The sequence below is a fragment of the Ranitomeya imitator genome, chromosome 2, assembly GCF_032444005.1.
Source record: "Ranitomeya imitator isolate aRanImi1 chromosome 2, aRanImi1.pri, whole genome shotgun sequence".
NCBI lineage: Eukaryota > Metazoa > Chordata > Amphibia > Anura > Dendrobatidae > Ranitomeya > Ranitomeya imitator.
The window spans coordinates 452968213-452995243 of NC_091283.1; the positions used below are offsets into that span (position 1 = coordinate 452968213).

The window sequence follows — 27031 nt, forward strand, 5'->3', positions numbered from 1 at the left end:
ATGAATAAACATAAAACAGATGTAAAAGTTACCAATGATGCACATAAAAATGAGAATATTTATTTAGGACAGGTGCCCCTGACGTTGTGCATGCACAGGTGATCGAAAAAGGTTCTGCGCTCATCATGTTTGCACTTCATTAGTTCTATGAAAGTTGAACTCGCCAAATGTTTCATCAGACAGAAGTCTGTCCTGTCCGTTAGGCCTCGTGTTTTGGTTTCCACCCTGTGTGGGGATGACAGATGGACAGATGATCCTCCATAGGCAGGTAGGGAAGGTGTGGTCGCAGATTGGACGTTTCTTTGTCGTCCCCTTGTCACCTTTACTTTGTCACCAGGGGACAGATGGATGGTTAATGTCTGTGGTCTGTTCCCTGGTAACAGAGGCATAAAGTGACAGGAGATAAAGACCACTTGACCCACCTCAATTCCCAACCTGCTGTCAGAGGCCGTTCTGTCCCGTCCTCCCTCCCCTCTGAGCAGATAACAGATTTCTTGCGCCATGTATTCCCAGTGACAATAAAAGAGACACATTTACAGGCGGAGTACACACCCGAAGGTGACCTGTTATTTATTTTCATTACAACATAAAATTCAACTACGCCGCTTCAAAAAAAAAAAAAGAAAAAAAAAAGGGAAAACGTTCTTAAATTCCTATCGTTTTAATTTATTCTCTCCGCATATCTTTGTTTCTTCAGATGACTCAATTAGATGTGGCTATAGACTAAAACAATGTTGTTCAATGCTTCGTCTAGATTTTATGCTTTTATAGGATTATTATTGTTTTCTGGTGTAAAAGTTAATACAAAAATAAATATTATATATATATATATTAGTGATGAGCGAATATACTCGTTACTCGAGATTTCTCGAGCACGCTCGGGGGTCCTCCGAGTATTTTTTAGTGCTCGGAGATTTAGTTTTCATCGCCGCAGCTGAATGATTTACATCTGTTAGCCAGCATAAGCACATGTGGGGGTTGCCTGGTTGGTAGGGAATCCCCACATGTACTTATGCTGGCTAACAGATGTAAATCATTCAGCTGCGGCAAGAAAAACTAAATCTCCGAGCACTAAAAAATACTTGGAGGACACCCGAGCGTGCTCGGAAAATCTCGAGTAACGAGTATATTCGCTCGTCACTAACATATATGTATATATTTATTATATGGACAAGCGTTACGTGCTCCTATTTATTCAATTATACATTTTTTGGACAAGTTTATTATACCTTAATAAATAAGTCTTTTTGTAGTAAGTGACGCCTTAGCCAAAAATCTTATATACATGTGAGTTGTTTTTATAGTAGGGGGTCTATACTAGTACCCAACTACAATCTAAACAAAATAAATACCTAAAAAGTACAATAAAAATAATAAATAAAGCAACTGTATTTCCCAAATTAAGAGGAAAATGTGGAAATATTACCCTTATCCCCATCTAATTGACCTGCCATAGGCAGAGTCCGCTGATCGTCAGTCTATGCCTTTACCAGTGACTTGGGCCATTGCTAACGCACAAGGTGCACGGTGCCGCAGTGATGGTTCCTTGGTCGCCTTCATATGTGTGTACAGCGCCATAGCATACAGAGCGGCGCAGGGTCGCGACAAAGACCAAATCGCAGCTTAATGTGGTCGAAGAAAACTGGAGGCCATTAACACAACCCATCAATAATATCCTATTTTAATTAAATCTAACTGCTTTGTAGGTTTCTTTTTACAACCCAACCACAACACACATCTGCTCACTGGCCGCATGTAATAGTCACATAGATCAGGCCGTCGGTGATTTGTATATTTATATTGCTCCCATTCTGCTGAGATCAGCAGCATTTAAAGGGAAATGTTCCTATTTCTCTGGATCAGATGTGAAGAGCGGCCTCCGGATGGACATTTCTTTTTTTTTTTCACTTTTTTTTTTCAATAACTGCAAACATAATATGGAAAAGCTCTTTTTTTTCTCTCTCCCCCCATCTGCATGCTAACAATGCATTTTCTACCTAATTTGCCTGCGGGCCACAAATATCAGCGAAGATGTGGGTAGAGGTATACGGAGTAATAATTTATTGTTACAATGCGCTAGATTGTAAAGCGCCCCCTCCTATTGGTGCTTTTTACGCCTTCCTGCATCAATTTTTTCTTTTTTTTTTTTTTTTTTTACTGCATGCAGAATAATAATAGAACAAGCAAGTGTGGAAAATATATTCCAGGGGAAGGATGGATGTGCGCACACCAAGAGTGACTGAGAAAATCTATTTCTGCACTTTGATGATTAATATTATGGCCTCTCGAGGTTTGATTCGCTCCTGCATAAAGCACACATTGATGCATGACTTCAGCATTTAGCTGAAAGGCTAAATTGATACACTGTTCTTTTAGTACTGATCTGGGCCTATTGTATCTTATGAATGTCAGGGCACTAAAGAGCAACCCACAATAGTAGTACATTCAGGTGGTCCACCATCCCCCCAACGTGCAACGTGAGAGCTGCTGTAAAGTTGCATCGGTCATATCAAGGGAACATGCAGTATGGATGCCAGGTACTATACAGTATATATATGCTAAACACCAAAAAAGGACACATTCAAGAAAAAACACCAAAAAACAGGCAAAGATGCTTACCTGTCTAAATAGGCCTCAATACAAATGCACAAGCAGGGTGCAGCGGACCCAAACAAAATAGCAAATGCACAGGTGCAATACCTAATGAAACAGCCAGCCTTCAATAAGGGTTTGGCCGTGTGGTACACCAATGCACTAAGATAAAATACTCTGTATATGACGTGTTCACACAAGGAAAACAAAGTATATATATGCTGCATATGCCTTCCATCCAGTGCAACAGAAAGCTGAAGATATTGCCACAGTGTGAACACTGCCTTGATTTGAAAAAGCCTTTGAAAAATTAGAGTTGGAGTGTAATTGGTTCCTATAAGCTAAAGAAAAATCTATCTATTATCTATCCATCTATCTATCTACTATCTATCTATTATCTATCTATCTATCTATCTATCTATCTATCTATCTATCTATCCCATATCTATCTATCTATCTATCTATCTATCTATCTATCTATCTATCTATCTATCTATCCCATATCTATCTATCTCTCATATCTATCTATCTATCTATCTATCTATCTATCTATCCCATATCTATCTATCTATCTATCTATCTATCTATCTATCTATCTCTCATATCTATCTATCTATCTATCTATCTATCCCATATCTATCTATCTATCTATCTATCTATCTATCTATCTATCTATCTATCTATCTATCCCATATCTATCTATCTATCTATCTATCTCTCATATCTGTCTATCTATCTATCTATCTATCTATCTATCCCATATCTATCTATCTATCTATCTATCTATCTATCTATCTATCTATCTATCTATCATCTATCTATCTATATATCTATCTCTCATATCTATATATCTATCTATCTATCTATCTATCCATCTGTCATCTATCTCTCATATCTATCTATCTATCTATCTATCTATCTATCTATCTATCTATCTATCTATCTATCCCATATTTATCTAGCTATCTATCTATCTATATATCATCTATCTATCTATCTATCTATCTATCTATCTATCTATCTATCTATCTATCTATCCCATATCTATCTATCTATCATCTATCTATCTATATATCTATCTCTCATATCTATATATCTATCTATCTATCTATCCATCTGTCATCTATCTCTCATATCTATCTATCTATCTATCCCATATTTATCTAGCCATCTATCTATCTATCTATCTATCCATCTATATATCATCTATCTATCTATCTATCTATCTATCTATCTATCCCATATCTATCTATCTATCTATCTATCTATCCATCTATATATCATCTATCTATCTATCTATCTATCTATCTCTCATATCTATCTATTATCTATCTATCATCTATCTGTCTATATATCTATCTATCATCTATCTATCTATCTATCTAACTATCATCTATCTATCTCTCATATCTATCTATCTCTCTATCTATCCATATCTATCATCTATCTATATGTTATCTATCTATCTATCTATCTCTCATATCTATTTATCTATTATCCATCTATCTCTCATATCTTTCTATTATCTATCTATCTCTCTATCTATCTAATAACTATCTATCTATCTATCTATCTATCTATCTATCTATCTATCTATCTATCTATCTATCTATCCCGTATCTATCTACTGCTATCATATGTATATATCTATCTATCTATCTATAGCTACCATGCAATATACTACGAGGCTGGGCAATATACTGCGCGGGCTGTGCAATGTACTGCGCAGGCTGTGCAATATAGTACGCGGGCTGTGCAATGTACTGCGCAGGCTGTGCAATATACTACGCGGGCTGTGCAATATAGTACGCGGGCTGTTCAATATACTGCGCGGGCTGTGCAATGTACTACGTGGGCTGTGCAATATACTACGTGACTGGGCGATATACTATGTGGCTGGGCGATATACTACGTGGCTGGGCAATATACTACGTGGCTGGGCAATATACTACGTGACTGGGCAATATACTACATGGCTAGGCAATATACTACGTGGCTGGGCAATATACTACGTGGCTGGGCAATATACTACGTGGGCTGTGCAATATACTACGTGGCTGGGCAATATACTACGTGGCTGGGCAATATATTACGTGGCTGGGCAATATACTACATGGCTGGGCAATATACTACGTGGCTGGGCAATATACTACGTGGCTGGGCAATATACTACGTGGGCTGTGCAATATACTACGTGGCTGGGCAATATACTACGTGGCTGGGCAATATATTACGTGGCTGGGCAATATACTACGTGGGCTGTGCAATATACTACGTGGCTGGGCAATATACTACGTGGCTGGGCGATATACTACGTGACTGGGCAATATACTATGTGGCTGGGCAATATACTACGTGGCTGTGCAATATACTACGTGACTTGGCAAAATACTACGTGACTGTGCAATATACTACGTGGCTGGGCAATATACTACGTGGCTGGGCAATATACTACGTGACTGGGCAATATACTACATGGCTGGGCGATATACTACGTGGCTGGGCAATATACTACGTGGGCTGTGCAATATACTACGTGGCTGGGCAATATACTACGTGGCTGGGCAATATATTACGTGGCTGGGCAATATACTACGTGGGCTGTGCAATATACTACGTGGCTGGGCAATATACTACGTGGCTGGGCGATATACTACGTGACTGGGCAATATACTATGTGGCTGGGCAATATACTACGTGGCTGTGCAATGTACTACGTGACTGGGCAATATACTATGTGGCTGGGCAATATACTACGTGGCTGGGCAATATACTACGTGACTGGGCAATATACTACATGGCTGGGCAATATACTACATGGCTGGGCAATATACTACGTGGCTGGGCAATATACTACGTGGCTGGGCAATATACTACGTGACTGGGCAATATACTACATGGCTGGGCAATATACTACATGGCTGGGCAATATACTACGTGGCTGGGCAATATACTACGTGGCTGGGCAATATACTACATGACTGGGCAATATACTACGTGACTGGGCAATATACTACGTAGCTGGGCAATATACTACGTGACTGGGCAATATACTACGTAGCTGGGCAATATACTACGTGGCTGGGCAATATACTACGTGACTGGGCAATATACTACGTGGCTGGGCAATATACTACGTGGCTGGGCAATATACTACATGACTGGGCAATATACTACGTGACTGGGCAATATACTACGTAGCTGGGCAATATACTACGTGACTGGGCAATATACTACGTAGCTGGGCAATATACTACGTGGCTGGGCAATATACTACGTGACTGGGCAGTATACTACGTGACTGGCCAATATACTACATGACTGGTCAATATACTACGTGGCTGTGCAATATACTACGTGGCTCTGTGCTGTATACTACGTGGCTGGGCAATATACTACGTGACTGGGCAATATACTACGTGGCTGGGCAATATACTACGTGACTGGGCAATATACTATGTGGCTGGGCAATATACTATATGGCTGGGCAATATACTACGTGGCTGGGCAATATACTATGTGGCTGGGCATACTACTACGTGGCTGGGCAATATACTACGTGACTGGGCAATATACTACGTGGTTGGGCAATATACTACATGGCTGGGCAATATACTACGTGGCTGGGCAATATACTACGTGGCTGGGCAATATACTACGTGGCTGGGCAATATACTACATGGTTGGGCAATATACTATGTGTCTGGGCAATATACTACGTGACTGGGCAATATACTACGTGGCTGGGCAATATACTACGTGGTTAGGCAATATACTACATGGTTGGGCAATATACTACGTGACTGGGCAATATACTACGTGGCTGGGCAATATACTACGTGGCTGGGCAATATACTACATGGTTGGGCAATATACTACGTGGCTGGGCAATATACTACGTGGCTGGGCAATATACTACGTGGACATGCATATTCTAGAATACCCGATGCGTTAGAATCGAGCCACCATCTAGTCTAGCTAATATCTATCTATCTCTCATATCTATCTAATATCTCTCTCATATCTATCTATCTATCTATCTATCTCACTATCTATCTATCTATCTCACTATCTATCTATCTATCTCTTATCTATCTACTGCTACCATATCTATCTATCATCTATCTATAGCTACCATATCTTGTATATCTTGTATACTGTATTTCTATTTTTTATACCCAATCTATAGAGGGTCTTTTTACGCTTGCACAGAGACTATTATTACACATCCAGCTGAATGTAACGTTCCTTCTCTGCACCTAATTCCCGCAGGTCAAATGAAAGGAGATATGTTTTATGTACCTGAATATCTGCATCTTGCTTTACATTGCCAGATGATTTCTGCTACTTTCTTTTAACTCTATACATGCTGTACATGTGAGGTGCTCTGCAACTCTGTGCAGGGAGACCCAGACTATCCTATTACATCAAAAATGAACTTTGTATTTATGGCAGGCCATCATACTGAACTATGTTACATATATTTTCGTATGCTACATAGAGAAACAGAGCAGTTTCCCAATGGAACGCACCATTTTTAGGGGTTTTGATCATATTAAATGTCTATCTGCTCCTACATATGGACTGAATATAATATAAACATTTGGGTCTTCAGTTGATTTGCTCCCTAAAGGCTCCCAAACACATAAGAAGAAGGTGGGCCGATGAGCAGTCTTTCATTGGTGTTATAAAAAAGCTTATCAGGTCGCATTGTCTGTGTGCGATGCCAGTGCTTATGAATTATAATGAAACTTTGTCTGTCCACCACTTTTATCTGATGTACATGGTGGCCTTGAAGGGAATTTTTCAGCAGATTTATGCAATGTAATCTGACAGCAGCCGAATGTCGTGGCAGAGAACCTAATTCCAGGGATGTATCACTTACTGGGCTGCTTGCTGTGGTTTTGAGAAAATCCCTGCTTTACCTTTTGCAGATCTAGCAGTGCCCAGCTGTGTATATCCCCGCCCACACCACTGATTGGCAGATTTCTGTGTACACTGCATAATGTCATCAAGCTGCCAATCAGAGGTGAGGGCGTGGTTGCACAGATTAGCTGGACTGTCTGGCAGGTGTCACCTAGTCCCATAATCTCCTGCTGATAAAACACTGGTTGTATTGAAACGACAGCAAGCTGCTGAGCAAGTGACACATTGCAGTAATCAGACTATCTGCCCTTACATCATGCTGCTCTCAGATGAAATAGCAAAAGCCCGCTGACAGAGTCCCTTTAAGATGGGTTTCCTCCCACACTCCAAAGACATGCTGATAGGGAATGTAGATTGTGAGCCCCAATGGGGACAGCGATGATGATGTCTGTAAAGCGCTGTATAAGTGAGTGTAGAAAATAAAAAGATACATTTTATCTTTTACCTGTATGCAGGCCTTAGGGATAGAGTTAAAGAAGACGTTATTGGGCTAGAATGGGAGTTCTTCATTGAGGTTATCGTGTGGGGTATAGTGGGATTATCTCTTGCATATCCTTACATTTACGCTATACCAGTGAAAAGCGATCCTGCATATGAGCGATGGCACTTTTGTATTTCCTCTGATACATCTATCAGTGACTGCAGCTCCATCCCCCAGGAGATTGCCACACTCCGAGGCACTGTATGAATAAGGCTCCACAGCAGATGAAGGATGTAAACATTACTACTAATTTCTATGAGTAGGAACAAGTCATTGTAAATATTTCATTCACACATCCAGCCGCCCACCCGCAGGCTGATGAACAATACTGTTATCTGCAGGATTCAGTTTTATGATCAATTCATCTTCTCGCTCAGGAGAGATTTATCCCACACTGTAACGTGGAGTAGGAGAGAGCAGTGAAGGCGATGTGGACGCCTTATTTTCGGATGCATGTGGACAGCTTATTCCCAGCTCCATCCAGGCCCCGACCACAGGAGGTGATGCGAAGGAAGATGCACCGTTTCTGAAAATTCCATAGACCTGAATGGGAGATATAGAATCAGGGTAGCTCAGCTAATCTCCAGGGGTCAGGGTCCACGCGGTGTTATCCCTGTCTCAGTCGTGAAAGGCTAAGATCGGAATAACCGTTTAAGTGCGCATTAAAAAAACAAAAACGGATTTCTTGTAGGCAGCTAAAAACCTTTTGTGGGATCATCAAAGATACCGTATTTCATTTCTTCCTACTAAAATGCATGTATTTGTGGATAAAAATCATTTAGCCTCTCTATTGCTGGCTGCAGAATGAGTTAACAGAGAATCTGGAAGTGAGATAATTCTGAGGATTCAATGGGAGCGTTTGTGACTAGAGATGAGCGAACATGCTCTAATAAGGTGTTATTTGAGCATGCTCGGGTGCTAACCAAGTATATACCAATAGAGAGACACTCGGAGGTGAAATTTCCAATAAACACATAATTTATTCGTTAAGATAACAGTACAAAATAATTAAATATAATAATCTACATTAGAATGAGTACATGCCAGATGGAAAAAAACATCTCTAAATAGATGTCAGCAGAGAAAGAGACATAGCGGGAATAGGACAACACGGCAAAACATTGACCAAAAAAACATCACACAGGATACTATCAATGTATCACAAAAATCTAGTCCTAGTGTCTGGACGGTCGATAGGAGTAAATGTCAGTGGATTGGCATAGAAGGCACTATCCACTCAAGGTGCTGCCATGAAAATTGCACTGCGCCCATCGGACAATAACGTCATAAAGATATATCTTATGGTCATAGAGCAGCAAATAGTGCTCAGTCCACAGTACTTATACTAGTATTGCACCAAACCCCTAAGCCAATATAACCAGAGGAGTACCAATTAGGACCCTAAAAGCATCAGATAGTAAGTATTACCTGCGGTCATTTGCCCAAGTGTCCAGCCCACACTGAGTCACCTCGACGCGCGTTTCACCACACCTGTGGCTTCGTCAGGAGTGTCCAAGTGTAACCAAGTGTCTTCGGCCTGCTCAAAAAATATGTTCGAGTCTTTGCGGCTGCATGTCTCACAACTGTTCGACAGCCGCAACATATGCATGCAGGGATTCCCTGTTTGTTAGGCAATCCCTGCATGTGTTGCGGGTGTCGAACAGTTGTGAGGCATGCAGCCGTGGGGACTCAAACATATTTTTCGATCACACCGAAGACACTCAGCACCGTGCATGCTCAGATAACACCTTATTCAAGCATGTTTGCTCATCACTAGAAATTGGCTATGTGCGCACAGGCTGATTCCATCCAAGAACCACCTGAAAAAGCTCCAAGAAAATTGGATATAATGCACAGCAATGTAAAAGCAACACTGCTGTGCACACATTTAGTATATTGTTACTTTTTTTTACCGTTTCAGGGTTCAGGAACCCTGGAGTGGCTAAAGGAAATAACATGTTCATCTGTATAAGAGAAGGTGTAGGCAAAAGACTCTAATAGCAGTGTTGCCTTAAAAACAAGCTCAAAAACGTTGGCAGAGCTGAAGCGACAATGGTCTGAAAACTCTGGTGGCTCCACTGTCAGAGAGCAGGTGCCATGTGCACATAGCCACTGAGCAGAAACTGTCCAAATCCTCAAAACTCAGCAAAAAACGTCTTCTGCTTTCTGCTGGTTCTGCTCAGTTTCTGCTCCAAAAACTCTGAATAAAAATTCTGTGTGCACATACCCATGGGCTAGATTCATCAAGAAGGGCGCTTATTCATGGGCCAGAATCATCAAGAGTCGATTAGTTCATTAAGAGGTCAATGAGTCATGCGCCTCCGTGTGCCTCACCGCAAATCTTATTCTAGTGCTTACTCCACAGCGCGTCATGTATTGGTGAAACTGGTGCGGAAACGCCAAAAGTTGCAAATTATTTGAGCATCTCCCCTTTGTGTCCAAAATTGTCACTTTTGAAAATGATTTACGCCTAATCGCTTTGATGAATCAGGAACTTAGCCTGTAAACATAGTGATGAGCGAAAGTGCTCCCTACTCGAGTTTGCATCGGGTGCTCAGGTACACACCAAGTATTGCGGGCGCTCGGGTACACACCAAGTATTGCGGGTGCTCGGGTACACACCAAGTATCGTGGGTGCTCGGGTACACACCAAGTATTGCGGGTGCTCGGGTACACACCAAGTATTGTGGGTGCTCGGGTATACAACGAGTATTGCGGGTGCTCGGGTACACACCAAGTATTGTGGGTGCTCGGGTACACACCAAGTATCGTGGGTGCTCTGGTACACACCAAGTATTGCGGGTGCTCGGGTACACACCAAGTATTACGGGTGCTTGGGTACACACCAAGTATTGCCAGTGCTCGGGTATACGAGTATTTTGCGTGCTCGAGTACACACCAAGTATTGCGGGTGCTTGGGTACACACCAAGTATTGCCAGTGCTCGGGTATATGAGTTTTTTGCGTGATCGAGTACACACCAAGTATTGTGGGTGCTCGGGTACACACCAAGTATTGTGGGTGCTCGGGTATACAACGAGTATTGCAGGTGTTCGTGTACACACCAAGTATTGCGGGTGCTCGGGTACACACCAAGTATTGCAGGTGCTCGTTTACACACCAAGTATTGCAGGTGCTCGGGTACACAACAAGTATTGCGGGTGCTCGGGTACACACCAAGTATTGCGGGTGTTCAGGTACACACCAAATATTTCGGGTGCTTGGGTACACACCAAGTATTGCCAGTGCTCGGGTATACGAGTATTTTGCGTGCTCGAGTACACACCAAGTATTGTGGGTGCTCGGGTACACACCAAGTATTGTGGGTGCTCGGGTATACAACGAGTATTGCAAGTGTTCGTGTACACACCAAGTATTGCGGGTGCTCGGGTACACACCAAGTATTGCGGGTGCTTGGGTACACACCAAGTATTGCGGGTGCTCGGGTACACACCAAGTATTGCGGGTGCTTGGGTACACACCAAGTATTGTGGGTGCTCGGGTATACAACGAGTATTGCAAGTGTTCGTGTACACACCAAGTATTGCGGGTGCTCGGGTACACACCAAGTATTGTGGGTGCTCGGGTATACAACGAGTATTGCAAGTGTTCGTGTACACACCAAGTATTGCGGGTGCTCGGGTACACACCAAGTATTGCAGGTGCTCGTTTACACACCAAGTATTGCGGGTGCTCGGGTACACACCAAGTATTGCGGGTGCTCGGGTACACACCAAGTATTGCGGGTGTTCGGGTACACACCAAGTATTGCGGGTGCTTGGGTACACACCAAGTATTGCCAGTGCTCGGGTATACGAGTATTGTGCATGCTCGAGTACACACCAAGTATTGTGGGTGCTCGGGTACACACTAAGTATTGCGGGTGCTCGGGTACACACCAAGTATTGCGGGTGCTCGAGTACACACCAAGTATTGCAGGTGCTCGTTTACACACCAAGTATTGCGGGTGCTCGGGTATACAACGAGTATTGCAGGTGTTCAAGGACACTTCAAGTATTGCCAGTGCTCGGGTATACCAGTGTTGTGGGTGCTCGAGTACACACCAAGTATCGTGGGTGCTCGGGTACACACCAAGTATTGCGGGTGCTCGGGTACACACCAAGTATTGTGGGTGATCGGGTATACAACGAGTATTGCAGGTGTTCGGGTACACACCAAGTATTGCGGGTGCTCGGGTACACACCAAGTATTGCAGGTGCTCGTTTACACACCAAGTATTGCGGGTGCTCGGGTATACAACGAGTATTGCAGGTGCTCGGGTACACACCAAGTATTGCGGGTGCTTGGGTACACACCAAGTATTGTGGGTGCTTGGGTACACACCAAGTATTGCCAGTGCTAGGGTATACGAGTATTGTGCGTGCTCGAGTACACACCAAGTATTGTGGGTGCTCGGGTACACACCAAGTATTGCGGGTGCTCGGGTACACACCAAGTATTGCGGGTGCTCGGGTACACACCAAGTATTGCGGGTGCTCGGGTACACACCAAGTATTGCAGGTGCTCGAGTACACACAGAGTATTGCAGGTGTCCAAGTACACTCCAAGTATTGCCAGTGCTCGGGTATACGAGTGTTGTGGGTGCTCGAGTACACACCAAGTATTGTGGGTGCTCGGGTACACACCAAGTATTGCGGGTGCTCGGGTATACACCAAGTATTGCGGTGCTCGGATATATGAGTATTGTGGGTGCTCGAGTACACACCAAGTATTGCAGGTGCTCGAGTACACACCAAGTATTGCAGGTGTTCGAGTACACACCAAGTATTGTGGGTGCTCGGGTATACGAGTATTGTGGGTGCTCGAGTACACACCAAGTATTGCAGGTGCTCGAGTACACACCAATTATTGTGGGTGCTCTGGTATATGAGTATTGTGGGTGCTCGAGTACACACCAAGTATTGCAGGTGCTCGAGTACACACCAAGTATTGCAGGTGCTCGAGTACACACCAAGTATTGTGGGTGCTCGGGTATACGAGTATTGTGGGTGCTCGAGTACACACCAAGTATTGCAGGTGCTCGAGTACACACCAAGTATTGCAGGTGCTCGGCAAGTATTGCGGGTGCTTGAGTACACATCGAGTATTGCAGGTGCTCGAGTACATACCAAGTATTGTGGGTGCTCGTGGATCGCCCCCAGACACAGGGCCACGGGTTCTCGGTACCGGGCCTCTCTGGTTCGGTGCTGAGGCTGTCACGGTGGCTAGGCCCGGTCCGCGACCCTGCTAAGGGGCGTCCAATGGAGGTGGTAGTACAGTCTGTCAGGGGTTCGTGACGCCACCTGTGGTGTTCGGTCAGGGTGACCGACGCTGCTGTGGGGACCACTGGGGTGATGGAATTGCAGCTGGATGGTATACCTTCCCACAGGTGAAGTGTGTCCCCAGGGCTTCCCAGTAAGGTGGATGGTGATGGTGTGTGAGGTGCAGGCAATAATGAGGACACAAGGTTGCAGTCTCTTTACCCTTTTACTGAAGACTTCAGGATCCTCAATCCAGAGCACGGTTAACAGGGCTATCAGAGACCGGCCGGTCCAATGGGCACATCCAGAGTTTCCTTCGCAGATGGAAATCGTTGCATACCACTAGCGCCTGTGTGTTGTAGTCCTACCCTGCTGAGCATTCGGAATAGTCCTCACAACTGCTGTTCTCGTTCGTTCGTTCTCTACAGCTCTCTCCCTCTCTTCAGTTCCAGATGTTACTAGTTTCTCGTCCCCCAGTATGTTTTGGCTAGGACGCACCCGTATGACGGGAAGGCTTGGAGGTCTTCCGGGACCCTAGAGACGCCCCTCTCCCAATGTTGCCCCCTATGTCTGCTTAGGAAATTTAAGGTAGACAGCCAACCTATAATTGACTGTCCGGCGGAGTTTGAAGTAAGGCTTGAAGTCAGTTACTCCTGCGGTGTTCCGGCCACCGACTACACGCCTCAGTAAGATGTTGCCTCTCTCTCTCTCAGCACGACTCTTACTGGCTCTCCTTTGTGCTTGATCTCGTTTACACTGTTCCACAATATCCTTCCCTTCGTGTCTCTCTCCTAGATACCGCCGCAGGGTGTGCAGGCGCGGTTACGTTACGTTCCGTTCTGTTCGCTAGGCACCTGCCAGGTTCCCACGCCTGACAGGGACCCCCCTGTGCCTTCTCCCTGCAACACCCCCTGCCACGGGATGTTGCCTGGTTCCAACCCAGTCAGCTTCTGACTAACTTCCTCCCCAGCTCCTAGTTTTACCAGTGTGAGGAGTGGCCCAATAAATAAAACCTTTTTCTCCCCCTAGTGGCCGGAGTGTGAAGTGTAATGTGTGCTGGTGATACCTGGTCAGGAGAACTCCTTAGTGCCATCGGACGTACCGCCACTCTCCTTAGCGGCAGAGTGCCATACTGCAACGACCAGGTCTCTGGGGCGCTGCACTCGGGTACACACCAAGTATTGCGGGTGCTCGGGTATAAAACGAGTATTGCGGGTGCTCGAGTACACACCGAGTATTGCGGGTCCTCGGGTACACACAGAGTATTGCGGGTCCTCGGGTACACACAGAGTATTGCGGGTGCTTGAATACACACCGAGTATTGTGGGTGCTCGGGTATACACCACTTATTACGGATGCTTGGTTATACAACGAGTATTGCGGGTGCTCGAGTACACACCGAGAATTGTGGGTCCTCGGGTACACACAGAGTATTGTGGGTGCTCGAGAGACATGCTCAAGTTCCCCCCGCACATGTTTTGCAGCTGTTAGACAGCCAAAAAAAACATGCAGGCATTGCCTGCCATACATGGGAATTCTCCGCATGTTTTTGGCTGTCTAACAACCTCAAGACATACGTGGCTGGGGACTCGAGCATTTTATTTGAGTACCTGTGATACTCGATGCGTACCCAAGCACCCGATTAGCGATCACTTTCGCTCATCACTATTAGTGACACATAACTCTGCACAGGAGCTGTATACACCAACTGTAGAACCACTTATTAGGCAGTTTGTTTTAATATTTAGGAGGTATTGAAGCATTAAAAAATGTTTGGCCATTGCCTTCAGACCAGAATATGGACTATTTTCATTATTAAAGGTGTCATATGAATATCACCCTACACTGTAGCCCAGTCCTGTACCGATATATCTAAAATATTACTCAGAATTTCATCTACGACCGTGAGTCGCGGTATTTTTTACTATGCATCCAGCTCTATGTGAGTATCATAGCCGCTGTATAACATACAGGAGAAGAGTCGGAGACAAGTTCATGTTTGATACTGGGATAAGGATTTGTAGTCGCTGATACATTTCCGACTGGCATTAGCCGAGAGTTGCCAGCGCCCGTCACGCGGAAGAGCTGTCAGTCATGGGCACTTTCTGGTTGTCACAATTAGCATGTAAAACCTACAACATTCCCCTTCTTGGGTGACTGGCGTGTTGTGATATCTCATCACCCAACAAAACACTTGATGTTGGGAGAACAGTGAGAGGAGGAGAGCGGCTGGCAGGCACTCGGGGACCGTAGAGAAGAGAATACCATTTTTACTGCAGGCAAGATTCATTACAGCGAATGCAGAAGAGGGAGTGAAGAGCAGAATAATAGTGCGGCCCCCTCCGCACCCCCAGCTGCACTATGATCCATCAGGTCTTTTAAATGCAGCTGGGGAAAGATTTGTGTGCAAGAAAATCACTGTGCATAACTCAGTATTCAGTATGAGCAACCCCCAACCACCGCGCTGATGTCACTTTACAGCATTATTCTGTCCTTTTAGCCTTTATAAATAACTCCCAGCGTACGAGGACGGCTGATGTGTACAGCGCGCGCTCTCACACCTGACTGTGCTCCATTTTGTAATGGAAACATAGAAGATTGATGGCTGGAGAAGAGCAAGTGCTCCTTGTCGCCCGCTATCATCGCTCCTGGTATTGTGGGGATATTAGATTATGGGCGTCCTAACAGCTTGCAATATGTGCCATCATGCTGTTAAGCATTAAAGAGTCACCGTCGTTGGAATTTGTATTTCATAAATCAATAGTACGCGTGAAAGTAAGCAACTTTGTAATATATCTTATCAGAGAGATCTGCTTCTTTCTCCTCCGGGACTGATCATTCGTTCCCAAAATTCTCAATTCAAGGGTGAAATGTGAATACAGATTTTCCCATTACTGAGATGGGAGATGGCAGATGGTGCTCATGAAGTTCTATGGAGAACTAGGAGTTTCTTTGAAACTTGTAGTTTAATGTCTGTAGCACCCCCCTTTCCATAGAAAAGCACCAACTCTCATCTCCTATCTCGCTAATGGGGAAATCCGTCTTCACCGAATACAGATTTTACCCATGATTTGAGAGAGAAAGCTCAATCTAGGGGTAAAAAGAAGCCGATTATTCCGATAAGCTATATTACAAAGTTGCTTATTTGTATGTATACTATTGATTTATTAAATTAAAAAAAATAAATGATGGTTACCCTTCAAACGGGTGTTCACATTTCAGGCAGTTACGGTAGATAACCATGAGATAGATGTAGCCAAGAAAACCAAGAAATGAATAGAGGGAGCTTCGTGCGCGCAGACACCGCTCCATTCCTGGCCCTATTCTCAAGATATGCGCAGGGCTAATATCGAGCAGACATTTATGGCATATATTACGTCCGTCCATTAAATGTCCAAAATGGGATTCTACTTTGAATTTGCACTGAACAGAGATAGTAAAATGATATATTTCACCATATTCTAACTTTTCCATTCATTGGTTTCTCTAGAAAATGAGTTCCGAGGTGAGCTGCTGAACCAAAGGTGGACCCGTGGCGAGAAGATTAACAGCTGTCACACAAAACAAAGATTAACCAGCAGAAACTCCAAGGTAAGAGCGACATATCGGCCCTAGCTGGCTACTAGGGAAAGCATGGGGTAAAATAAAGACAGACAAAAGCTCCAGCACCAAGTCACATGTGGCATAAAATGTGGCCTGGTATCTGCAGTGACAAAACAATCTGATGGAAAATGCCACAAACAAACTGTCAGAGAACCTAACAGAAACAGGATGAGAAATTGCCATGTGGGGTAATGCAGATATCACTTGTATTGATTGCTGCCATGATCTAAACCATACAGTCATGGCCAAAAGTATTGACACCCCTGCAATTCTGTCAGATAATACTTAGTTTCTTCCTGAAAATGATTGCAATCACAAATTATTTGGTATTATTATCTTCATTTAATTAGTCTTAAATGAAAAAACACAAAAGAGAATGAAGCAAAAAGCAAAACATTGATCATTTCACACAAAACTCCAAAAATGGGCCAGACAAAAGTATTGGCACCCTCAGCCTAATACTTGGTTGCACAACCTTTAGCCAAAATAACTGCGACCAACCACTTCCGGTAACCATCAATGAGTTTCTTACAATGCTCTGCTGGAATTTTAGACCATTCTTCTTTGGCAAACTGCTCCAGGTCCCTGATATTTGAAGGGTGCCTTCTCCAAACTGCCATTTTTAGATCTATCCACAGGTGTTCTATGGGATTCAGGTCTGGACTCCTTGCTGGCCACCTTAAAAGTCTCCAGTGCTTTCTCTCAAACCATTTTCTAGTGCTTTTTGAAGTGTGTTTTGGGTCATTGTCCTGCTGGAAGACCCATGACCTCTGAGGAAGACCCAGCTTTCTCACACTGGGCCCTACATTATGCTGCAAAATTTGTTGGTAGTCTTCAGACTTCATAACGCCATGCACACGGTCAAGCAGTCCAGTGCCAGAGGCAGCAAAGCAACCCCAAAACATCAGGAAACCTCCGCCATGTTTGACTGTAGGGACCGTGTTCTTTTCTTTGAATGCCTCTTTTTTTCTCTAGTAAACTCTATGTTGATGCCTTTGCCCAAAAAGCTCTACTTTTGTCTCATCTGACCAGAGAACATTCTTCCAAAACGTTTTAGGCTTTTTCAGGTAATTTTTGGCAAACTCCAGTCTGGCTTTTTTATGTCTCGGGGTAAGAAGTGGGGTCTTCCTGGGTCTCCTACAATACAGTCCCTTTTCATTCAGATGCCGACAGATAGTACGGGTTGACACTGTTGTACCCTCGGACTGCAGGGCAGCTTGAACTTGTTTGGATGTTAGTCGAGGTTCTTTATCCAACATCCGCACAATCTTGCAATGAAATCTCTTGTCAATTTTTCTTGTGTATGGGAGCTGTGCAGTATGTGTACGAGGGCTGTGTAGTATGTGTATGGGAGCTGTGCAGAATGTGTACGGGGGCTGTGCAGTATGTGTACGGGAGCTGTGTAGTATGTGTATGGGATCTGTGCAGTATGTGTACGGGAGCTGTGTAGTATGTGTATGGGATCTGTGTAGTATGTGTACGGGAGCTGTGTAGTATGTGTACGGGAGCTGTGTAGTATGTGTATGGGATCTGTGTAGTATGTGTACGGGAGCTGTGTAGTATGTGTATGGGATCTGTGCAGTATGTGTACGGGAGCTGTGTAGTATGTGTATGGGATCTGTGCAGTATGTGTATGGGGGCTGTGCAGTATGTGTATGGGAGCTGTGTAGTATGTGTATGGGATCTGTGCAGTATGTGTATGGGATCTGTGCAGTATGTGTATGGGAGCTGTGTAGTATGTGTATGGGAGCTGTGTAGTATGTGTATGGGATCTGTGCAGTATGTGTATGGGATCTGTGCAGTATGTGTATGGGAGCTGTGTAGTATATGTACGGGAGCTGTGTAGTATGTGTACGGGAGCTGTGTAGTATGTGTATGGGAGCTGTGTAGTATGTGTATGGGAGCTGTGTAGTATGTGTATGGGAGCTGTGTAGTATGTGTATGGGAGCTGTGTAGTATGTGTATGGGAGCTGTGCAGTATGTGTACGGGAGCTGTGTAGTATGTGTATGGGGGCTGTGCAGTATGTGTACGGGGGCTGTGTAGTATGTGTATGGGGGCTGTGCAGTATGTGTACGGGAGCTGTGTAGTATGTGTATGGGGGCTGTGTAGTATGTGTACGGGGGCTGTGTAGTATGTGTATGGGAGCTGTGCAGTATGTGTATGGGGGCTGTGCAGTATGTGTATGGGGGCTGTGCAGTATGTGTACGGGGGCTGTGTAGTATGTGTACGGGAGCTGTGCAGTATGTGTATGGGGGCTGTGCAGTATGTGTACGGGGGCTGTGCAGTATGTGTACGGGAGCTGTGCAGTATGTGTACGGGGGCTGTGCAGTATGTGTACGGGGTCTGTGCAGTATGTGTATGGGGGCTGTGCAGTATGTGTATGGGGGCTGTGCAGTATGTGTATGGGGTCTGTGTAGTATGTGTATGGGAGCTGTGCAGTATGTGTATGGGGGCTGTGCAGTATGTGTATGGGGGCTGTGCAGTATGTGTATGGGGTCTGTGTAGTATGTGTATGGGAGCTGTGCAGTATGTGTATGGGGGCTGTGCAGTATGTGTATGGGGGCTGTGCAGTATGTGTACGGGGGCTGTGCAGTATGTGTACGGGAGCTGTGCAGTATGTGTACGAGGGCTGTGCAGTATGTGTACGGGGTCTGTGCAGTATGTGTATGGGGGCTGTGCAGTATGTGTACGGGGGCTGTGCAGTATGTGTAGGTGTATGGGGGCTATGGCTCCTATGTGCAGCAGTGACATGTTAATAAATGTGCACACACTCTCACACTTGAGTGTCACGTGGAGAGAGCAGCTATCCTTTGTGCTGGCTGATCAGGATGTAACTCCTGTTTATTTGTCTACTCAAGTCAGAGCTAACAATGGCCTAGCTGTCAGGGGTATTTAAATCAAGCAGCGGGGAGGACACCCCCAGAGGGAATACAGTCAAAACAAGCCACGGTTACAGCTGTCAGATACGTGGTGCCACGAGATTTAAAACAAAAAAAATCTGCAAAATTGTGAAATACAAATAAATCGCTGTAGAGGGAAAAATTAGGTATAACAACAGATGCTTGGATACATAAAATTATCACTATCTATCTATCTATCTATCTATCTATCTATCTATCTATCTATCTATCTATCTATCTATCTATTTATCTAATATCTATCGCTATTATCTCTCTCTCATATCTATCTATTATCTATCTCATATTTATCTATATATTTACGGTACCAAAAAAAAATAGAAACAGCACCGACACAGTCTAAGGCCAGTCTCACACGTCCAGATAATTCCGGTACCGGAATTATCCGTGTCCGTTTGCTTACGTTGAACATCAGTGTGGCACACGTGCGGCAGCCGTGTGCCGCCCGTGTGCCGACTGAGGACCACACGGACCGTGCAGGAGACAGCGCTAGAGTTAAGTGCTGTCCCCCTATGGGAGGTGGAGCCGCATATTCATCACTGTAATGTGCGGCACCATGTGACCGCTCATACTGGACAAGCAGAGACGCTGAAAGGATGTAAGCGCCGAGGGAGCTGGGTGAGTATTTTAATGCCAGCGGGGGGGGGGGGGGCGCACAGGGGGTGGGAGGGGGCATATTACCGGCAACTTTATTTTAAAAACAAAAATAAATTTAAAAAAAGATTATTCATTCCTTCTTTCCAGCAAACGCTGCTGGAGAGAAGAAATGAATGGGACTTCAGCACCACACATGGGGGGGACAGCGCTTACAGTAGCGCTGTCTCCTGCACGGCACATGGACTGCACACGGACAACATCTGTGTGCGGTACGTGTGTTACACGGACCCATGGACTTTAATGATCTGTGCGCTCCCACGAACACTGACATGTCTCCGTGTTTTCCAAACGGACACACGGTCCGTGAAAACACGCTGACATGTGCAGAGACACATTGATATTAATGTGTCTACGTGAGTCAGTGTCTCCGGTACGTGAGGAAACTGTCACCTCACGTACCGGAGCCACTGACGTGTGAAACCGGCCTCAGGGTACATTCCATCTGACCTCAACTAGATCTATAACACGTCTAAAAAAAAATATTTCAGGTGCCAAGTTTTTTTAATTGATTTAGAGTATTTTGAGGGTGCTGAATTCATTAATTCCATTACTTTTACTGAATTGGTTCTAGTTTTTGAGATAATTCATCCATGAAAATAATGCAGTCCCTCTATGCGACTTGTGTGTGATAACAAATGCAATAGCTTTTTGTCTTTGGGCTCTTTCACAATGTCTTAGGTAATGAAATATCCCATATCATTATTTGGTATTTCAATTTGTAGGCTTACAATGCTTTTTTAAGCCAGAATTCTACTGTAATAAATTAATTAACTATTAAATATCTCGGAAACTAGAGCCAATCTGGCAAAACCTAAGTCATATTCTTAATCAGCACCAGAAACGTAATATAAAACTGTTCAGACATCGTTGGCACCAAAATCACTGTATACCAGTGTAATAGAAAATATTCAAAAAACGACAGCACTTCTTCTGAAGAATTATGCCATTTTGGGGATATTATCTATCTATCTATCTATCTATCTATCTATCTATCTATCTATCTATCTATCTGTGTCATCCATATTTTCTAAAGTCTCAAGCCTTCATAATATGGGAGAACTCCAGACTGGACATTGAGGAGTTTGGAGAGCTGGGTGACAACCCCTGTGGTAAGATTAAGGCTAGGGCTACACGGCGACTTTGGCCATGAAAGCTGTAGCGTGACTGAAGTTTGCTCGGTGCCTCCGCTACATCACAAGTGAATGGGATTGCATGGCGGCACCTACAATACTGCAACAAGTAAGTCATATAGGTGTGAGGGTATGTACACACGTTGCGGATTCGTGTGCGGATTTTTCCACGCAGATTCTGAAAAATCCGCAGGTAAAACGCCCTGCTGATTACCTGCGGATTTACCATGGATTTACTGTGGATTTTGTGCGGATTTCACCTGCGTTTTTAGACCTGCGGATTCCAATTATGGAACGGGTGTAAAACGCTGCGGAATCCGCACAAAGAATTGACATGCTGCGGAAAATAAACTGCAGCGTTTCCGCGTGGAATTTTCCGCAGCATCTGTATTGCGGATTTGGTTTTCCATAGGTTTACATGGTACTGCACAACACATGGAAAACTGCTGCGAATCCGCAGGGCCAAATCCGCTGCGAATCCGCAGCCAAATTGGCAACGTGTGCACAGTTGGAGCGCCCCCAGACACAGGGCCACGGGGTACTCGGTACCGGTCCTCTCTGTCTCAGTGCTGGGGTTGTCACAGTGGCTGGACCCGTTCCGTGACCCTGCTAAGGGGCGTCCAATGAAAGGGTGATGAAAGTTTGTCAAGGGTTCGTGACGCTACCTGTGGTATTCGGTCAGGGTGACCGACGCTGCTTAGGGGTCCACTGGGGTGATGGAATGGCAGCTAGATGGTATACCTTCCCACAGGTGAAGTATATCCCCAGGGCTTCCCAGTAGTGTAGGTGGCGATGATGTGAGGCACAGTTAATAACGAGGACACAGGGTTGCAGTCTCTTTACCTTTTTACTGAAGACTTCGGGATCCGCAATCCAGAGCACTGCTAACAGGGCTCGCTGAGTCCGGCCGGTCCGAAGGCACATCCAGAGTTCCCTTTGCAGGTGGAGATCAGTGCCTACCAACTAGCGCCTGTGTGTTGTAGTCCTTCCCTGCTGAGCACCACGGGATAGTCCTCACAGCTTTTGTATTCGTTTGTTCTCTCTGTCCCCCAAGTTTATCTGGCTAGGACGCACCCGTTTGACGGGAAGGCCTGGAGTTATTCTGGGACCCTAGAGACGCCCCTCTCCCAGAATTGCCCCCTATGTCTGCTTAGGTGATGTAAGGCAGACAGCCAACCTATAATCAACTGTCCTGCCGCTGTTTGAAGTAATGCTTGAAGTCTGTTACTTCCTCGGTGTTCCAGCCACCGGCTACGCGCCTCAGTAGGATGTTGCCGATCTCGGGGCACGACTCCTACTGGTCTATCTCCTTGTGCTGTGATCTCGTTTCTTACTTCTCCACAATATCCTTCACTTCGCGTCCTTCCTTAGGATGCCGCCGCAAGGTAGTGCAGGCGCGGCTCCGTAACGATCTGTCCTTTCTGCTAGGTACCTGCCAGGAACCCACCCCTGACAGGTCCTCCCTGGAGCTCTCCCAGGCTGCGTTCTGTCCTAACTTCCTATCCAACCCCCAGTTTTACCAAAGTGTGAGGAGTGGCCTAATACATAGTGCCTTTTGCTCCCCCTGGTGGCCGGAGTGTGAAGTGTAATGTGTGACTGTGATACCTGGTCAGGTGAACTCCTTTAGTGCAATCAGACATAACATCACTCCCCTTAGTGGCAGAGCGACATTACTGCAACGACCAGGACTCTGGGGCGCTGCACATACCCTTACAATCCCATTCACTTCTGTAGTGCTGCGATGCAGCAGCAGCACCAAGCAAACGTCAGTCACACGACGGCTTTCGAGACCAATGTCGCCGTGCAATGTGACCTAATGGCTGCTACACGAGTAGTCTCTCAACTTTCTCAGAAATGCATGTACCGGTAGTTATGAATTTTTATCACCTTTGTGTAACAGGACAACACAAGGGGATATATAAACCAGGAATTTTAGAAAGAAAATGTTCTCTAGCCATAACAGTTATTCGCCTAATGAATGCCACAATCCCTGGTATTCAGATGTGTCATAATTAGACCAGTTGTAGCCATAGTAGGCAATTGCCCAAGGCCACAATCTCTGTGGTGACGGCAGAATACGTCCTCCCAGGCTGAAATTAATGACTAATGAATTGAGCTGCTCAGGAGTAATTAAATTAGATGGGGGGAGGCTTACAGAGGTGACTGATCCTTGCCCATGGACCACCAAGCTCTCATGGATCACATTCAGATTGTAATTGTCTGTAATGACCCAACATCTCGTTAGTCTATATCCGAGATGCAGGGGCTGCGAGCCCTTTACATCATCCCACCCAGTAAAATGTCTACTCATAGCAAGCGCCTAGGATGTAGAGCAGTTGATACAGCTATGCTACGCAGCGTATGCACAATAATTAGAAAGCAGATTCCTCCAAAGGCTTTTCTTCTTGAGGAAATAGAAGAGCCCAGAGAGCATCCAAGTAGAATAAATTGGATGGAAAGTGTTCTGCTCTGCAAACACATACAAAGCAGAACTTCAGTGCCCGTGCCCTGGAGAGAGCAAAATGGAGACTACGCTACATGCATCCTCTCTCAGAGGGAATTTAGATATCAAAACTTGCAATGCATTTGCTACGTCTTAGTCAGGGGGCTAGTCGTGAGGCTGTTTGATGCAATAAGAAAACATAATGCTGTCACAGAGATGGGCTAGGCCAAAAGTCTTTCTAAGGCCACGTTCACACGTTCAGTATTTGGTCAGTATTTTACCTCAGTATTTGTACGGTGATAAATACTGAAGTGGTGACGTGTTTCTATTATACTTTCCCTCTGATTGTTCCACTCCTGGTTTTGGCTACAAATACTGAGGTAAAATACTGACCAAATCCTGAACGTGTGAACAGTCAGCCATGTCGCATACGGCTCCTCATAGTCATTACAAGAAGTCCATGACTACTGGGCATGACCAAACAACAGCAAAGTGAGGCCAACACTTTGGGCTACCACTACACCCCTCTATTCCTGGATAGGAAGGTCAAGCAGTTTTCACCCCATCTTTCCTTACACTGAAGAATGGCATTGCATGAAAGGGGTATTCTGGACCAGGCAAGATTATTATTATTATTATACATGTTTATAGCGCCATTTATTCCATGGTGCTTTACATGTGAAAAAGGGGGTAAATATAGACAAATACATGATACATGCAAGATATTACGAATCCATTGATATTTGATAACTAGATGGAACGCATCCCACTGCTGAGACTGAGTGTAAGGGCTCACTCACACTGCCATATATTCTCGCAAAATCTATCAAGAGTTTGATCCGAGTATCACCTTAGTGTGATCCGATTCTTTCACATGAGAGAATCGCAGCACAGGTGTGGAGAAGATGGAGAACATAATATGTCCATGTTCTCCATTTTCTGCGTCCGCATAAATCGGAATGCAATCAGATGACATCCGAGTGCGGTCTGATGTTTTGCACGCACCCGTAACCTTGTATGGGTGCGTGTGATCCTATTATTGGATCCCCTCGCAAAAAGCTGCAATTGTTTTCCCATGCCGAATTGGCATGAGAAAAAAAAATTGCAGATCTGCACTGACACCTTAGGCCAGTCTCACACGTCCAGATAATTCCGGTACCGGAAAAATCGGTACCGGAATTATCCATGTCCGTGTGCCGGTGCGTTTCTGTGGCACATCAGTGTGGCACACGTGCGCCGCCCGTGTGCCCACTGGGTACCACACGCACCGTGCCGGAGACAGCGCTAAAGTTTAGCGCTGTCCCCTGCATCTGGTGCTGAAGCCCAATTCATATCTTCCCAGCAGCAGCGTTTGCTGCAGAGAAGATATGAATAATTGTGTGTAAAATCAAGATCCAGGACTACATGGCTGCAGGTTTAGTAGTCCTCTAGTAGTAATATATTGCTGATAGCACAATGATTTTTTCAAAACTACAGCAATCAGCCCAGTAAGTGACACATCGCTGGAACCAGGATCTTTGTCTCTACGTCATGCTGCTCTCGTATTAGATGGCAAAAACCTTATGACAGAGTCCCTTTAACCCTGGCTTCTCACAATTGTGGTTGCTATGCTTATAGTTAAACTTTGCGCTCGTGCCTTAATACATTGGCAGCTGCATCACATGTCGACCGCGCAGCCCTTTGTACGGCATCATGATTCCCTGAGCGCTATCTGTGACAAATGACTGCAGAACATAATAGATATTACCGTTCAGTATTACACGGGTTCTTTTACCATTGCCTTGACATGTCTTTTCCTTCAGATGAATGTAGAAAATGATGACAAAAGGACCCGCACGCGATCCAAAATCCGAGGTAAGATCTTGCCCCCTCCTCGTTCCATTATCTCCATGACATCACACACCAGCGGGTTCATTCACAAAATGCGCCAACGCTAATTTATAATTAACATTATCTATGTGAACTTTAGAAAGCTCTTAATTACTTACAAATGTACAGAGTGGAGGCAGCTGAGAGAGCAGTGGAGGAGAGGGGTCTCTGGGGGCCGGCGCTGACAGCGTAACTAGTGAGAGATACAGGGATGCACAAATGCTGCCGCTGTGAGAAGAACACAGAGATCTGATCTGCTGGAATCTCATCAAGGAGGCAGGAAGGCAACTACATTGTCACCGGGGTATCAAAGCCTCAGGTAGTCTTCATAGCTCATCAAGACGGAGGAAAATGGATGGGATTGTTTCTTTCTTGTTAGAATTCTGTCTATGGAGAGCATCTATTGGGGAAGCTTCTAACCTTCTCATAACCTTTTGGGGCCACAATAGTTTTGACATATTGTATATTACAAATTTAGAGTATACAAAACCACCTTCAAAGGAGTGTTCGCATGATAGATCTTCCGCCATGCGGCTTCATGCTTCCTGGAGGACGGGGCCTTCGCGAAGATTAATATTTCTCATGAAGATTGATATTTCAGACCAGCAGCGTGGTCGCTCCGAAGGCCAGAATCGTACGTCCTTCTGCAGTGCAAACTGGGGTAGCTTTGCCTCTGTACCATCGGAGGTGCACAGGGTGAAAGATTCGGGCAGGACCCAGTTTTCCAGAAAGTTTTACAGCACAAGCGTTGAAGCAAAGAACTTCAAGTGCACTCTTCTTGCCTAAGATGCTGGCCGCCTCTGATCTATATATGTGTATCGGCTCAGCACAAATCACTGGTTCTCCTGTTGAGTCTCGGAGGTGCGCTGGAAAAAACTAAACCTGAGTCTGGTATTAGGTAACATGAAGCCTCAATAAAACAATGAAAAACTGGAATCCTGCACTCGGCATCGAAGCATCAATTACAAATTTAACCTACCTTTATTCCATCATATTAAAAAAATATAGTTAGCAAGTCCGGAAAAAGACATTTGTCCATCCAGTTCAGCCTATATTCCGTCAGAATAAATCCCCAGATCTATGTCCTTCTAAAGAACCTAATAACTGTAAGATACAATATTGTTACGCTCCAGGAAGACATCCAGGCCTCT

The 27031-nt window shown here is 44.8% G+C and overlaps 1 protein-coding gene across 2 annotated transcripts in view; it reads left to right on the top strand.

Annotated features, from left to right (window-relative positions):
* MYT1 (myelin transcription factor 1) overlaps nucleotides 1-27031 on the top strand; it is a 95596-nt gene that overhangs the window by 15556 nt on the left and 53009 nt on the right. For both annotated transcript variants that reach the window (XM_069751107.1, XM_069751108.1), the window contains exons 2-3: nucleotides 16750-16850; nucleotides 25814-25865. In XM_069751107.1, coding sequence (XP_069607208.1) covers nucleotides 25814-25865 — 52 coding nt within the window. In that variant the 5' untranslated portion in view covers nucleotides 16750-16850. The remainder of the gene's footprint in view (nucleotides 1-16749; nucleotides 16851-25813; nucleotides 25866-27031) is intronic.